Below are 15812 nucleotides of genomic sequence, written 5' to 3'. Positions count from 1 at the left end.
TACGATTTTGGCATGTCTGCTCTTCACATATCAACCAACCCTATGGATAAAAATAATAATTTTTAAAAAATCAAACTTTATTTCCATCCAAAATGAGTTTAACCTATTAGTCACATGATATATTATATAGCAGTTTTAATGCATTCTTAGCTGAAGAACTTCCTACGTAACAATACAGATCAATGTAAACAGACAATGTTGCGGGAAGGTAAACTGAAAAAAACAATGCACAATATAAATATTACAATGATGATTTTCCTAATCTGTAATGATTATTCATATTTTAATACAACCTGCTCTGTCTATCCACACAAGTGACTTCAAATATCTATCACAGTATTAGAAAAACAGCCATATAAGAGTGCTGCAACAAAGAAGATTTTATGGCATTTAAGGGCTAACAGATTCATAAACTTTCGTACCAAAGTCCTTTTCATCAAATGCAGTGTTTGTAGTTGGCAGCTAAAATTTACCTATACATATGCACATGCACACATAAAGGTAGAGAGAAAAAGTAAATGGTGGAGTCACAAGACATCTGGACCACTTGGATTGCAAGGCCTTTTGGCTCATTTACATTACTTTCTCTCTCTTTGAATAAGCGCAGACACCAGCTGCATTAACATGTAGATGTGTATGATGAAGTGAGTTCCAGTCATAAAACACAAAATTTTACGCCAGGATTAATGTATTAGATTTTAGAAGTCTGCAAGACTCTCTTGTTTTATCACAATTCAGGAAGACTTTATATAAGGTCCTCAGTCTAGAACTCTGTGCCACTTTATATGTTACAGTTGAGCAATTGTAGGGATGTAATCTCGTACAATTCTCTGGATTAAGAGATCCACCCACCATCAACAAAAGCTTCTATGGTAAAGATAAAAAAAAGACAAATATCTTTTTTGGATGAGCAAGAGGAAAAATATTATTAGTTCATTTTTAAATAATTGTGGATGATTTGTACAAAGAAAGCAATAATACGCACTACAGCAGGGATGTCAAACATGCGGCCCAGGGGCTGGATCAGGCCCCCGGAAGGTTCTTATCAGGCTTGCGAGCAATCACAGTCGTCTACTTTCTTCTCTCTCTCTTGCTGCCTTCTGCATTATTGCTTGCTTTGCCGGGCTTGCTCAATTGCACAAGAGCTACAGACAAAGCCTTTATTTTCTTCATTGACTGACCAGCACATGAAGCAATTATGTACAAAAGCTCACAGTGCCTAGCCATTTAATGTTTCCCCCTGGGTCTTAGTCGCAAAGCATTGACCATAAGATTTCTGTAATGAATGTCAATAAAAAGCAGGTTTGCAATTTACACACACACACACCTGAACAACATACTCAAGATTGCTACAGCACAGACAGTCTCCAGATTCTGATGCAATAATTCAGAGTAATTCAGGTGTCAGTTATCAGAGATTGTTAAATAAACAAAATATTGCAAAAGAGCTAATCTTTTAGTTTTTTAAAAAATATATATATTCAATTGTGTTTGTCTGTGCCCTTTATAAAGTTTATATTTCTACTACCTGGCATTACATTTTATGACACACATGGCCCGGCCTGATAAGGTCTCATTTATGTCAGATACGTCCCTCATAACAAATGAGTTCGACAAATGCCTGATACCTGAGTCACAAAAGGGATCTTAGAAGGTATGACTGTTTTCTTTTTGTTTCATTTACCATACCATGGATCAATACTTTGTTGTCCTTATTTTTTCCAGTCTAAATTTAGCTGTCTGAAGCAGGGATTACAGAACCAGTGCACAGTCTTTTATAGGCTATTTAACAGCAAGTTACTGAATTATTTGAAGAAGTTTCCTAGCTCCAAAGGCAAAGCATGACTTTATGAAGTGAGCTACTTTATGAATTGTTTTATTTAGCCTAAATATATTAGAATACATATATTGTATTAATTGGAGGGTTTTTTAAAATTAACCACTATTTATTTATTATATGCTTACAAAGAAAGACAAAGTGAATTTAATATTAGTTACATAATGTTTGTTAGATGCAACTGAATATGTTCAACAGCTGTCACCCATTCAGATCATAGAGTTAAGAAGTTTCCATTTCTTTGGAGAAAGGTAAGTTTTAATGAGGTAAATCTTTTTTTTTAATCTAATAATTCAAGCATATCTGGCATCACTTTAGATTTCCAGTGTTGTGCAAAGGTTAAACACACAGCTGTAATCAAGTTCAATGCAGTCACATGTAGTCTCTTTGGTATCATCGTAATATAATTTAGTAGCATACATTTTGGAGTATTTTCTATTGTTCTTCCATTATTAACACTTATTAATACGGAAATCTTCCAATACTTCTTGGCCCTAAAACATATCCACCACATGGTGATGAAATCAACTGAATCAGTACTACAGAATCAACATAAAATCAAACTAGTATTATAAATTTTGACAATTAACCTAGGAGTTAACTACATATGTTCCCTCTGAAGTTTAGACATATAGTAAAATTTGATCCTATTGAAAATGCATGTTCCCAAACCACTTCTATAACTTCATATCCTAATGCTGATCTCCATTTGCCTTCATATTTTGGAATTAACTGCTCATCTTTTATCAGTTTGGAAAATAAGTGCTTTTGACACTGGGACATAATTTTAAAAAACCCATTCTATCAACCCCTGCAAATTAAGGGGTGTTTTTTTTTAAACTCTTTAGCTGTAGAAATTCAAGCCAAAATATCTGACCATAATTTTTTCTAAGTTATTACAGAGCCAGAATTATAGTTGTCTAATTTAAATAGTTCCTATTTGCTCAAAGATGATAACCCAAACTTTTAAAATTCATCCAGGTCTCTGGCTGCAGATGCAAGAGGTGAGGTCCTGGAAGCCAGTGTAGCTGGAACAAGATGGTAGTGATGCAGTCTCTCTAATCGTTAAGCTATTAGAACACAGCTAATGCTATTGAACACTATTAAACACTATTAGAACACAGCTAACACTCCGGCAAGAGAAACTTTAAAAAAAAAAAACACAGAACAGTATTGTCTGGAACGCCTTCCCCTTTCCTCATCAAGGGTCAATGCATAAAGTATTACTAGTCTGTATATTTATTTCACTTATATGACCAAAAGTCTCAAGTGTATTTAAGCAAATTACAAATACACATCAATCAGTTATACATAAAATTTCCAAAAGTTTAAAACTATAAAACATTCCAAAAGTTGAGTTCCAAGTGGAATTTTAAAAGGAATTTGGATCAAAGTTTAACAGTTGTGAATCCAGGAAACCAAATAAAACTTCTCCTATATAGCAATTATTTACATTTCAATGCTATTATAACTGCCAAGTATTCAGCTACTGGAATTTCAGGGTCGATATCCACCATTAAGTAGGAGGTCACCCATGTCTCCAATGGAAGGTGATATTTTGGTTAAGATTGGATATATCCACTAAGATCTAAATGCTAACCAATGAGGGCAAAACAAAAGAAGGTATGTCAGAGTCTCAATCTCCCCAGATGCACAGGCACAAAGCCTGTCTGAAAAGGGAATTCGTGAAAAATGTCCCATTAATTCTACAGATGGTAGAGCATTTAGTCTTGTAAGAATAAAGCAAACCTATGAGAAGGGATAGTAAGAAAACTTAAATATGCAGAAAGAGTCAACAATGGAGAGATTCCTAGCACTAGAGAGGAGCATACCTGCCTAGCATGTGTGGCTATACTGGCCCTGTCCCAATTGGACACCTTCAATCTAATCTGCCTCCATGACTCTTGTTGGGTTATAAGCCCCCAAAAGAGGAAGGCCAAGGAGTTCCAGCTTCTTATCTATCTGCCTTGACCAAGTAGCAGGGAACCATCCCACATTCTAATACTCTCAAATTGCACAAAATAATTTAAGTCTCTTCTTTTTACAGACTCTCTACTAAGACTTCATGTTAACCTACACCAGGGGTGGCCAACGGTAGCTCTCCAGATGTTTTTTGCCTACAACTCCCATCAGGCCCAGCCAGCATGGCCAATGGATGGGGCTGATGGGAGTTGTAGGAAAAAACATCTGGAAAGCTACCGTTGGCCACCCCTGACCTACACCAGTTTCCATGATGTTTTCACCTTGTAAACTATAGCTTAACAGCAGTCCTTCACTCCTTTTAGTAGTCTTTTTGTTTTTAAGTTTTAAAGTACAAAATGTTTTTTTTTTCTTTTAAACAGATTGAGTTGGGTTCTTACCTCTTTTTAACAAGACAGTAAGGCATGTGGCCTATAGAAGAACTTTCTATATGAATAAGCCAGGAAGGAGGGTTAGGAAAACAAGGTTGCACTGACCTGTACCTGTTGTTCAGCAAGTTGTGTTCTCTATAGGCACACATGGGACTGTGCAGTCGCAGGCCAGCAATGGAAGAGCTAACAAGCTTTCAAAAGATATTTCTAGAGCTAGAGAATGCTCCTTCCCAACCCCTATCTTCAGTGTATCTCTTTTCCAGCCCAAAGGGTCATAGGGTAGAGACAAACACTCTTCCCTCAAACGTCCCTTCACTGCCATGAGAACTAAAATCAACATGAAATGATAAACAGCTCACAGCAGGGAAAGGAGGAAGAAATGTGTGCCTGTAAAGAAGACCACAATGAAAAACTTTCAGGTAACTGTAACCCATTTTCATCATCACGGCTTCTGTGCAATCCCACATGGGAGACTAGCCAAGGAGGCAGATGTGGACTGATTAGCAGAAGACAGACTGAAGAACTGCTTATGAGCATCCACATCCATGAAGTAGTGCCGGAAGGAGGTGGATGGCGTGGACCAGGTAGCAACTGCTGCTGACAAAGCTGTTCTCTCATGGAGTACACTCTGATATCAATGGGACATGGCAACCCACCTGCACTATATGCTGTTTTGGTAGTGTTCACCACTCACCTAGACACTGACTGAGGTGATGCTCCTTCCCCTTATTAACCCCTCTGAAACAAATAAAAAGGTGTTTGTCCTTTCTGAACTGCTCTGTACATACATAAGAGTGCTTGTCTGACATCTAGTGTGTGCAGAGTTTGTTCAGAAGTGGATGTAGAAGAAACAACTGGCAGAACTATCTTGGTTGATATGAAATCTAGAAACCACTTTGGGCAAGAAATACAGGCTAGCCCACAAGACCACCATGTCTTCATGAAATTTGGTAAAGGGTGGGTCACATCTTAAAGAACTCAATTCTCCCACCCTAAATGCAGCGGTGATTGCCACTATGGTGATATCACTATGGTGATATGCCACCATGGTCTTAAAGGGAAAAAAATGACAACTCAGACAGGCACATAGCCAGGATTTTTCATTTGGTGGGGACCAAAGCCAGGCTTTCATTTAGTGGGGCATGTTTTTTATGGTAGCCCTAATTATTATGCTTAAGTGTATAACTTGGTTCTATTGCTTTAGAACAACATTTCTTTTTACCAGCTTCTCAGGTCTGAGACAGCAAGGCAGGTTTAATTTGGCTCCCTTTTACTGAATAGTAACATCAATACTTAAGAGCCCTGTGGTGCAGAGTAGTAAAGCTGCAGTACTGCAGTCAAACTCTCTGCTCACGACCTGAGTTCAAACCCGGTGGAAGCTGAGTTCAGGTAGCTGGCTCAAGGTTGACTCAGCCTTCCATCCTTCCAAGGTCAGTAAAATGAGTACTCAGCTTGCTGGGGGGAAAGTGTAGATGACTGAAGAAGGCAATGGCAAACCACCCTGTAAAAAGTCTGCTGCAAAAATGTTGTGAAAGCAACGTCACCCCAGAGTCGGAAACAACTGGTGCTTGCACAGGGGACTACCGTTACCTTTTTAACATCAACACTAACATGTTAAAAATCTGCAAACACAGAAACTATGGGCAAGGTAGAACATACACAGTAGTAAGACCTACAGCATGCCTTGGACCTAAAATTAAAAGTTAAAATCAACATTTTTATTAGTAAACAAATAAATGTCAGTTTCAATCTTAAGCAGATTGAGCAAATTAAAATTAAGCACATTGAGAGAAAATTAAAACAAAACAGAAATACGATGACAAAACAGAATAGAACAGAGCTGAACGAGGCAGAAAAGTAACAGTGGCTATACTAGTCACACTAACGTTGCAAATTACACTAAACAACCCACACTCCCAGCTGTCAGTGCTCAGACCATACGCCACACGCTGCATCAAACTGGTCTGCAGAGCTGTCATCCCAGAAGGAAGGCTCTTCTAAAGATGACGCACAAGAAAGCCTTCTAATGGTTTGCTACAGACAAGCAGACTTAGAAGAAGATGAAGATGATATTGGATTTATATCCCGCTCTCCACTCCGAAGAGTCTCAGAGCGGCTCACAATCTCCTTTACCTTCCTCCCCCACAACAGACACCCTGTGAGGTGGGTGGGGCTGGAGAGGGCTCTCACAGCAGCTGCCCTTTCAAGGACAACCTCTGCCAGAACTATGGCTGACCCAAGGCCATGCTAGCAGGTGCAAGTGGGGAATCAAACCCGGTTCTCCCAGATAAGAGTCTGCACACTTAACCACTACACCAAACTGGCTCTCCAAACTTAGGACATGGATTTCTGGAACCATGTCCTGTGGTCCGATGAGACCAAGATAAACTTATTTGGTTCAGATGGTGTCAAACGTGTGTGGTGGCAACCAGGTGAGGAGTACAAAGACAAGTGTGTCTTGCCTACAGTCAAGCATGGTGGTGGGAATGTCATGGACTGGGGCTACATGAGTGCTGCCGGCACTGGGGAACTACAGTTCATTGAGGGAACCATGAATGCCAACATGTACTGTGACATACTGAAGCAGACCATGATCCCACCCTTCGGAGACTGGGTCGCAGGGCAGTATTCCATCATGATAACGACCCCAAACACACCTCCAAAACGACCACTGCCTTGCTAAAGAAGCTGAGGGTAAAGGTGATGTACTGGCCAAGCATGTCTCCAGACCTAAACCCTATTGAGCATCTGTGGGGCATCCTGAAACAGAAGGTGGAGGTGCGCAAGGTCTCTAACATCCACCAGCTATGTGACATCGTAATGGAGAAGTGGAAGAAGACTTCAGTGGCAACCTGTGAAGCTCTGGTGAACTCTATGCCCAAGAGGGTTAAGGCAGTGCTGGAAAATAATGGTGGCCACACAAGATATTGACACTTTGGGCTCCATTTGGACATTAACACTTAGGGGTGTACTCGCTTTCGTTGCCAGCAGTTTAGACATTAATGGCTGTGTGTTGCGTAATTTGGAGGGGACAGCACATTTACACTGTTATACAAGCTGTATACTCAGTACTTTACATTGTAGCCAAGTGTAATTTCTTCATTGTTGTCACATGAAAAGATATACTTCAATATTTACAAAATGTGAGGGGGTGTACTCACTTCTGTGACATAGTGTACATTTTTGTCTTAGCTCAGGAAGGATGGCCCCAGAGCAAACTAATTTATGCAGCAGCCAAATTGTTCACTCACAAATTTAATGCCACTGTTCATGAATTAGAATTTGCACTCACTAGACTCCACAGCTTAGAAGGAGCATTGACCGAGACATGTTTATTCAGGGCTCTGAGGTCCAACATGGGTCTCTTTCCACTATCCTTTTTGTTGACCATGCCTCCATTTCATTTCATGCAGCTTACTTCAGCACCTCCATCTCCTTCATTTCCCAGGTAGCTTCTCCTCTCCTCTCCTCTCCTCTCCTCTCCTCTCCAAGGGAGCTATTGTTCAATTGCCCTTGAATGCAAAGGCATCTATACAGTCAGGAATCCATGGATCAGAACTCATATCTTTTAAAACAGAACTAGGATATTATGACTTTTTCCCAGGGTTTTTTTTGTAGAAAAAGCCCAGCAGAAACTCATTTGCATATTAGGCCACACCCCTGACATCAAGATTGTTTCACATGGGGCCTTTTTGTAGAACAGGAGTGGTCAATGGTAGCTTTCCAGATGCTTTTTGCCTACAATTCCCATCAGCCCCAGCCATTGGCCATACTGGCTGGGGCTGATGGGAGTTGTAGGCAAAAAACATCTGGAGAGCTACCGTCGGCCACCCCTGCTGTAGAAAATGTCCACCAGGAACTCTTTTGCATATTAGGCCACACCCCGATGCCAAGCCAGCCAGAAATGCATTCCTGCTCAGAAAAAAGCCCTGATGTCACCTTACCATCAATTACTGTGGTTTTTAAAATGACATTTCAGATTTTAAAGTTGGTTTGTTTGTAACAAACCTCTATGTTGTAAGCTGCCCTGAACCTGGTTGCAGGGAGGGCAGGATAGAAATCAAATTAATAAATATAATAACAATAAATCTGGAATGAAATGTGGGGCAGTTCCCCTGCTTCTCCCTCCCCACATTATTTCCTTTTTCTCCCCCTGACAAACCCCATATACTAACCTCTTCCTGTTTCCTTCTCTCCTACCAAAGAATCAACCTTTTATCTGCCCATCTCCAGCTATATTTATTATTTATTTTCTTCATATATACTCCTCTGCCATTCTCCACAATGGGGACCCAAAGCATCTTACATCATTCTCCATTTTACCATCACAACAACTTGTGAGATAAGTTGAGAGTGTTCAATTAGCCAAGAGCACTCATTGAGTTTCCATGGTAGAATGGAGATTCAAACCTGAGTGTTACAGATCCAAGTTTTTCTTACCACTATACCATGCTGGCTTTTGTGATGTGGCTTTTCTTGAACAGTAGTGGACAGGAGGCCTGGGTGAGTCATGGAAATCATATGGTATCAAGTTGCAGATTGTGGCCCTGGTGAATCCTTCCCTCAAAAACCAAAACAGTTCTGGAAAGGGCCCTGCCTACTCTGTCCACCTTTTGGTGACAGAAACCAAGGCTGGAAATCTCACGACTTTAGTTGCATAGCAATGGCCATTCATTTCTTAAAACTGCAGGTACTTCATCTATTATTTTGGGAAGTCCAACCCCCCCCCCCCTTTTTGATTTTTTAGATTTCAGATTTTTATGCAAACCTGTAGCTTATTTTAGGTTTGTAGAAATATTGTCCTGTCTGTCCATGGCCCCTGTGGAAATTAGACACATTATTGATAACTTCTGCAAAGTATAATATAACTATCTGCTAAGAGAAAACTTCGTCTATTAGCTGCTTCTCCACTGAATGGATGCTGAACTACTAAGAATCTACAGGGACACTTCTCTGAGTCCCTTTGGTGATATGAAAAAAACCTTGATAAATGTTTCATTCACGGTCCACAGCAGCACGTTGATGCTTGCCTTAAGTTTCTTTATGCTTGTCTTCCAAATGCAACTAATATAATACTTGTTGATTACAGGTTCTAAAAAATCTTTCCAGTGTTCCACTTCCCTTTTTGAGTAGAACAAACAAATGACAACGGAACCTGGAATTCTGCTGTCAATTTGTATTGACCTACTTGAAAAAAAGGGATGGCTTCCGAGCTGCAGTTTGGCCACTCCTGGTCTATGGCATGCCCACTTTGTCCTTAAAGTATTTCACTCATTCTAAAATAAAATATTTCTTAAGATTTTTTTCAGTACTCCCCCAGATTTTCAAATGTTTCATTGGGAAATTTTAAAAAAGGCCTGGGGGAGGGCGATCAATTACCCAGTCCCCCTTTTTGTCCCCCCCCCCAGGCTTTCATATTTCTAATTAAAACAGCAGCTTAGTTTTGCATAGAAAATGCAGACATTTTATATCACCATGTGTTAAAACTGTGTGACAGCGAAAGAAAAAAGTCATTAAGTCAGCTGTGGGTAAAGCAAACACCTACCTACATCATTGATAAAGACACCAAATATTCCTCTAATTCATGTAGAAAATAATATAATTTGTCTAGACTTCCTAGAAATTTTAATTAACATTAAAGTGGTCTTTTCTTCTTTGTCACCTCAGTATTCAGTACTTATTTGTGCTTATATGTGCATACTAACTGCTAATCTCTTTTTACAAAAAGAATAATAACTGGTGCTATTATGTATGGAAACAGAACACATAAGTAAATATCTGATTAGTGCTGTTTTTAAAAAATGCCATATTAGAAATATGTAGCCCTTTATGCCTCTTGTTTTGCTTTTATAATTATGCTTCTGGTCTTAATTAGTTTTTTTAAAAAAAACTTTATCAAATGCAACATATGCAACATTTCAAATAATGTACTGAAGTGCATTACTGTTAACTTCTGTTTGATAGCCATTGTCTTTTGAAGTCAAATAAAGTCAACTCTTCATTTCCTTGATGATACTATGAGTTTTGCAATTAAACTGGAAACTAAAGAACTTCATACCTTTATTAGTATGGTACTTGAAAATAAAGTTTCAACAAGTTTAACAGTACTAGAACTATGAAGTTATTATTATTTGATTTATTAACCACTCTATCCCAGCTTGTGCCAGTCTCTGGTGATGAACAATAGAGGCATGGAATCGTAAAACAAATGTACAAAAATATTAAAATTCAAATACAACAAGATTAATAAAAGTTAAGAAACCATATTAAAAATAGTCCTAGGATTGTTTTTGGGTCCCGTTTTCTGGACTGCCTAGCCACTTTCTGGGCAGGGGGAAGAGGAAATACAGATCAGAGTCAGAAGAGAGAGGAAAAGGAGAGGCTGCCAGCCATAATAGAAAGACCAGGGATCGTTTTGTAGAAAAATAGGTGGTGGAGCTCATCCAGGGATTGTTATGCAGCTGCACATACTATTCAATGGATAAGGAGGTGGAACTCGCAGAAGGAGGAGGTGAAACTCTCAGAAAGGAGCTCCCACTGAATCTGAGGCCTGAGAAAGACCATTGCTGTTCTCAATCAATAGTTTGGTGGAACATCTCTGCTTTACAGGAACTTCAAAGAATATCTTAATCACAAGTATGAAGAAAACGCCCAGTCATTTAATGTTTTCCCCTGGGACTTAGGCTCAAAGTATTAACCATGAGATTTTTATAATGAATGTCAATAAATCAAAAGAAATTGGTTATTGTAGATTTTCCAGGCTGTGTGGCCATGGTCTTGGCATTATGAGACCTGATATTTTGCCAGCAACTGTGATTGGCTTCCTCAGAGGTGTAACCCAGAAAACTGGAGTTCTCTCTAGGTCAAACTGAAAATAAGTTGGTAGGCAGGTAATTTATATCTACTCAGGCAGGTGGGGTAGGGCTGAGTCATTATCTTGTGGGAATTTCCTGGGATGTGACATGCTAATGGAGGAGCTTACCTGAGAGGGTTCTCTTGTATATGGATTGGCTATTGAAATTCTAATCTTATCTGTAGTGCTGTTGTAAGCTGTATGGCATTTTGTGTTTTTCAGGACTGGAAACCATGCCTTGTTCATTTTTAAACTTCCTTCCTTCCTGTTGAAAGTGTGTTTATGTTTATGGATTTCAATGGTTTCTCTGTGTAATCTAACATGGTAATTGGATGTGTTGTCCAGCATTACAGTGTCTTGGAATAAAATACTGTGTCCTGTTTGAGTTATGCTGGACTACACATCCAATTACCATGTTAGATTAATGGTTTATACATTAATTTTGATAGAATTAGTGACAAATTCCATTGGGGAACTGGGAGTACAGCAGCTGAAAACATGTTAAGCAAACCTTTAAGTAATTTTTTTTTAATTCGGGAATGAGAAAAACTGGCCACTCTCTAATTGGGTCATGTTAAGCAAAGATGGCAGCTAGCTGAACTTTTATCAATGAGGTAGAAAAGCCACCTTCTTTTAACTCTAGTAGCTAAAAATCCTGCTCAGGATTGTGGCTCAAACCCTTGCCTGTCCACTCACAACACAACTCTTTTCCATTTGTACTCATTGGACTTCCTTTTGTGGATTTATGAAAGGCCCTTAAAACCTAACTTTTTGAAAAGTTCCCTACAGCAGAATTAGCCAAGCAGATGGTCCAATGGCAGGGCTGTAGCCAGGATTTTTTAAGTGTGGCAGTTTTTTTTTCTTGTGAGGCATTCATTATGCTTATACTTAAAAATAATAAATACATCATTTATCACTCAAAAATGTTTCAAGTTTATTTCAAAAATACTAAGCATTACAGATCTTGTAGTTTGTCACCTAAAATTGTTTCTGGTTTATCACAAAGATGCAGCATACAAATTAAATCAAGAAAATCACACCCGCATTATGACATTTATCTTTTATATATTTTTAAAAAGCATGAAATTTGACTCTGCACTTCAATCCCTCCCATGAGATTACACCTTGAAAACCAAAAAGCAAACAGACATGAACTTTTTTTTAACTTTAAAGAAACCCATGAAATTTTGACTCTGCACTCTGAACCCAGTAAAAGGTGATAGCTTCCAGGAGAGTCAGTTTTAGCAGATCTCCTACTGAATCTCATCACTGCTTAGCAAAGTAGTCACTGGGGAAACAGATCTTTGTTAAGGCAGAACCCAGCCCAGCTGTCTTATCTGATTTAAATTCATTTTAAGTAATTCCCTTTCCTTTGGAACTCTGGGAAATGTAGTTTTGAGGAGGTGGGATCTCTAAGGGAGAAGGCTAAGCATCTTCACTGGCAACTGCTGTAATTTATTATTTTTTTAAAAAAAAAATCCTCTGGTATCTGAGCCAGGCCATGCAGACAGCGCTCAGAAGTATATAGGAGATTAGTTAACTGGAGTCAGGCTAGAAACTCTTGGAGATGTTGGGATTGAGCCTGGGGAAGACAGGGACCTTGGTGGGGTACAATGCCATAGAGTCTCGCCTCTACAGCAGTGGTTCCCAACTTCTTTGGCACCAGGGACCGGTTTCATGGAATACAATTTTTCCACAGGCCAGTGTGTGTGGGGGGGTGCTGGGGTTTTTGCCACTCCAGGCTGCCCCTGCCCTGTCCCCCCCATGAGGGTCTTTAAATGAAGGATAGGCAAAGGTTGCTGTCATGCTGTTCCTTCCACCCACCCGGGACCCGGTCATGTGGAAGGGGCAGCAGGGCTGCTCTGCCTTGCTCCAAGGCTGCCTCCCCTGCAAAAGGGGCAGTGCGGTGACTTAATTTTGGTAGGCAGCAATACAGATGTCTTGAGTTTTTTAGGTTTTGTCCTCTTAGAACAGCTGGAAAAAACTGGTTAGTCACTGAGGAGATAATGGATTGAAATTCTGTCCACTTTGAAATTCCCTACTGAAGTGTCAATATATTTGCTATTGAGTAGAATTTGCTACCCAACTTTATCAGTATGTAGAATGGAAATCTCTTATTGGCATATATTTCCCAATAGTATTCAAAAGTGTTGTGTTTTGCTCTGTTAAACTATAGTGATTGGTCCATGTCACTTGAGCAGGAATTGGAAAGGAAAAGTACATATTTTTAAATAAAATAGAATTTCTGTCAGGTAGGCACCCTTGCAAATGTTAAATGTTTAGATTTTAACAAAAGACAGACTCAAGTTTCTTTCACTCTTTAATATTCAGTGCTACTAAACATTCATTAGATTTGCTCCAAGCTAACATTTGGCCAGTGCTGTGGTGGTCAGTTTTAAGTATCCTGAATAGAATCAAAACTAATTTTATTTACATTTGAATTCCAATCAACCCTAACTTCTCAACAATTAAACCTATTTATTTCAGCCTGGATTTAAATTATTCACACCCAACTATGCTTAGGCGCATGTGAACAACAAAAGTAAGCAGCAGCACGTTAGTAATGGCTCGTCCTCTCTCCCATATTTGATTTTTCATACTGACTGCAGAGATTCTATGTCATAATACTAATGAATATGTGATAAAGAATAGATCAGGTACACCATAGTGCCATACCCCTCATATAGTCATCATGTAGTAAATATGTCTGATATTATGTAAATAGAATGATAATGGGATGAGAGAAAGCTTGAGTATAGGTGGCAGTAATGTGGGGTTTGGGGAAGTGATTGTAGGCATAAAAGTAGTAGGAAGTGGATGTGGTCATTTTGATGCATTTGAAAATACAAAAGGAGCTGGAATGTAAGTTGTCCTGTGTGCTTGAAAATTTTCAAGAATACAGTGAAGTAATATGGATGAGGAATCATTTGGGAATTGGTGTGGAGTTTTTTTTAAAAAAAGATGTTTGCATTCATCGTGTTCCTGCCTTTTCAACTGCAGAAACTGGCAGTACTGCAGTATGCCCTTTGGGTGGACAGAGATAGGAAGTGAACTAAGTATATACTCAAAGATATATTTGGAGGTCAGTGATGACATGGTGGAGGGAGAGTAATATTTCTGTGTAATGCAGGGTGTATGCCTATGTGCAGTTCTATGTGAAATCACCTGAGATGAAGAATGATGGGTCTGGTTTTAGAAAATCACAGAAGGGTCAACGGCAGGTTAGATGCCTTCCTTCTCTAGTCTTTTCAGGAGGGGTAAGCAGATTCCTCAGTTGTAGCTCCACCACATTTAGGATTTGTTCCATCTACGGGTTTCATTCTAATGACCTTTTTTTCATTCTGGAGAGGCAACACTACTCATCTACTTCCACCACCCAAAAAGTTTTATTTCGATTATCTTTTTTTGTTTCTCTTATACAACACACACAGGTGTCCTCTTTCTCAAATTGCTGAACCTTGTAGTCACAGGTAGTCAAATACAAAATTTTAAGAAAAAAATCTACCTCAGTGGCCACAGTCTGCATGAAGATGATAAAAATTAATACACACCCCAAACTGTGAATCTCTTTCAGACTGCAAATCAAATGTCATAGATCAGGTTTTAAAATAAAACTGATGGATGAGGATTAAGATTTTGCAAAATCCACTGTAATAGATGTGTGTGTGGTGGTGGGGGGGTTAAATCATCATTCCTATTTTTGTGCAGGTTTATTTTGTAGCTCGTATGAGAAACCACTACCAGATTTTAGAGAGGTACTGACTGTTTTAGTGAAGGTTTCTTATCACTCTGTAACAAGCGGATGAGCAAACTCCTCCTCACTCCTGAGAGCATCCAGTAGATGAGTGCCTGTAAGAAATACCACTTTGCAGCAAACTGTTACTGTACTGTGGAAGAATTACACTGCATTGGGTTAACAAGCTCCTGAAGATAAATTGATTCAAAACACCTTCTCTGGCATGTTGAACAGCAGCTACACTGTCATAAGCAGTACAATGTCAAAGCACAACACCAGTAAAGCAAGTAGGTTTCTTAAAAAAGAATCCATACCTGTTTCAGACCAATAGACAAACCAGTCTACTACAGACCTTCTCCCCCATCCCCTTTTTATTGACAATATAGGGCATTCTGTTCTGCAATAAAAAGCAGGTCAAAAGTTCTGGATCTTTCAAACACAAGTCTTTAAACAGCAAGTTCTCAAAAGCAGTTCTCACTGTTTCACAGGCAGGAGAGGAGCGGGCCAAAGCAAAGATTGGGGGGGGGGGGAGAGGAGGTGCCAGCTATGATGGAACTGTTGTTGTCCTCAAGCAGAAGCCTTAAGCCCTGCAGAACTGCATTAAGTCCCTTAGGGCCCAGTGGTATTTGTCCTCTGGTTGAGGAGAGCTGGATACCTTTAGAAGCAGGAACCACCAGTAGGTCATTCTCAGAAGAATGTAGCACTCCCAGGGACATACCAGAGGATGCAGTCCTAAAGATATGCAGGTTCCAGACTGCTTAAGGCCTTAAAGATCAACACCAGAACCAAGAACCTGACTGAGTATTCCACCAGGAGCCAGCTGGTACAGCACAGGTTGTATATGTGATGTCTTGTGGTGTTCCTATCAGGACTTACACCACTGCACTCTGGATCAGCTGAAGCTTCCAGGTTGGTCTCAAGGGCAGGGCAGCCTAGAGTGATTCTAGCTTGCGGGGAGACTGTTGCATGGAATACAGTGGCTAGGATGTGTGTCTGGATTAATTTCGATGGTGTTGTGGCAACTGTATGAGGACT

General features: G+C 39.6%; 1 protein-coding gene across 1 annotated transcript in view; it reads right to left on the bottom strand.

Annotated features, from left to right (window-relative positions):
• The window catches only part of POLA1 (DNA polymerase alpha 1, catalytic subunit), a 492305-nt gene that overhangs the window by 149010 nt on the left and 327483 nt on the right, over positions 1-15812 (bottom strand). Inside the window, exon 35 of the mRNA XM_060234091.1 lies at positions 1-40. This exon is cut by the window's left edge and continues 77 nt beyond it. Within this exon, the coding sequence (XP_060090074.1) occupies positions 1-40 (40 nt within the window). The remainder of the gene's footprint in view (positions 41-15812) is intronic.

Source organism: Heteronotia binoei, chromosome 3 (assembly GCF_032191835.1).
Source record: "Heteronotia binoei isolate CCM8104 ecotype False Entrance Well chromosome 3, APGP_CSIRO_Hbin_v1, whole genome shotgun sequence".
NCBI classification, from domain to species: Eukaryota; Metazoa; Chordata; class Lepidosauria; order Squamata; family Gekkonidae; genus Heteronotia; species Heteronotia binoei.
The sequence above is the reverse complement of the archived record's forward strand: the minus strand, read 5'-3'. Positions and strand labels throughout refer to the sequence as shown.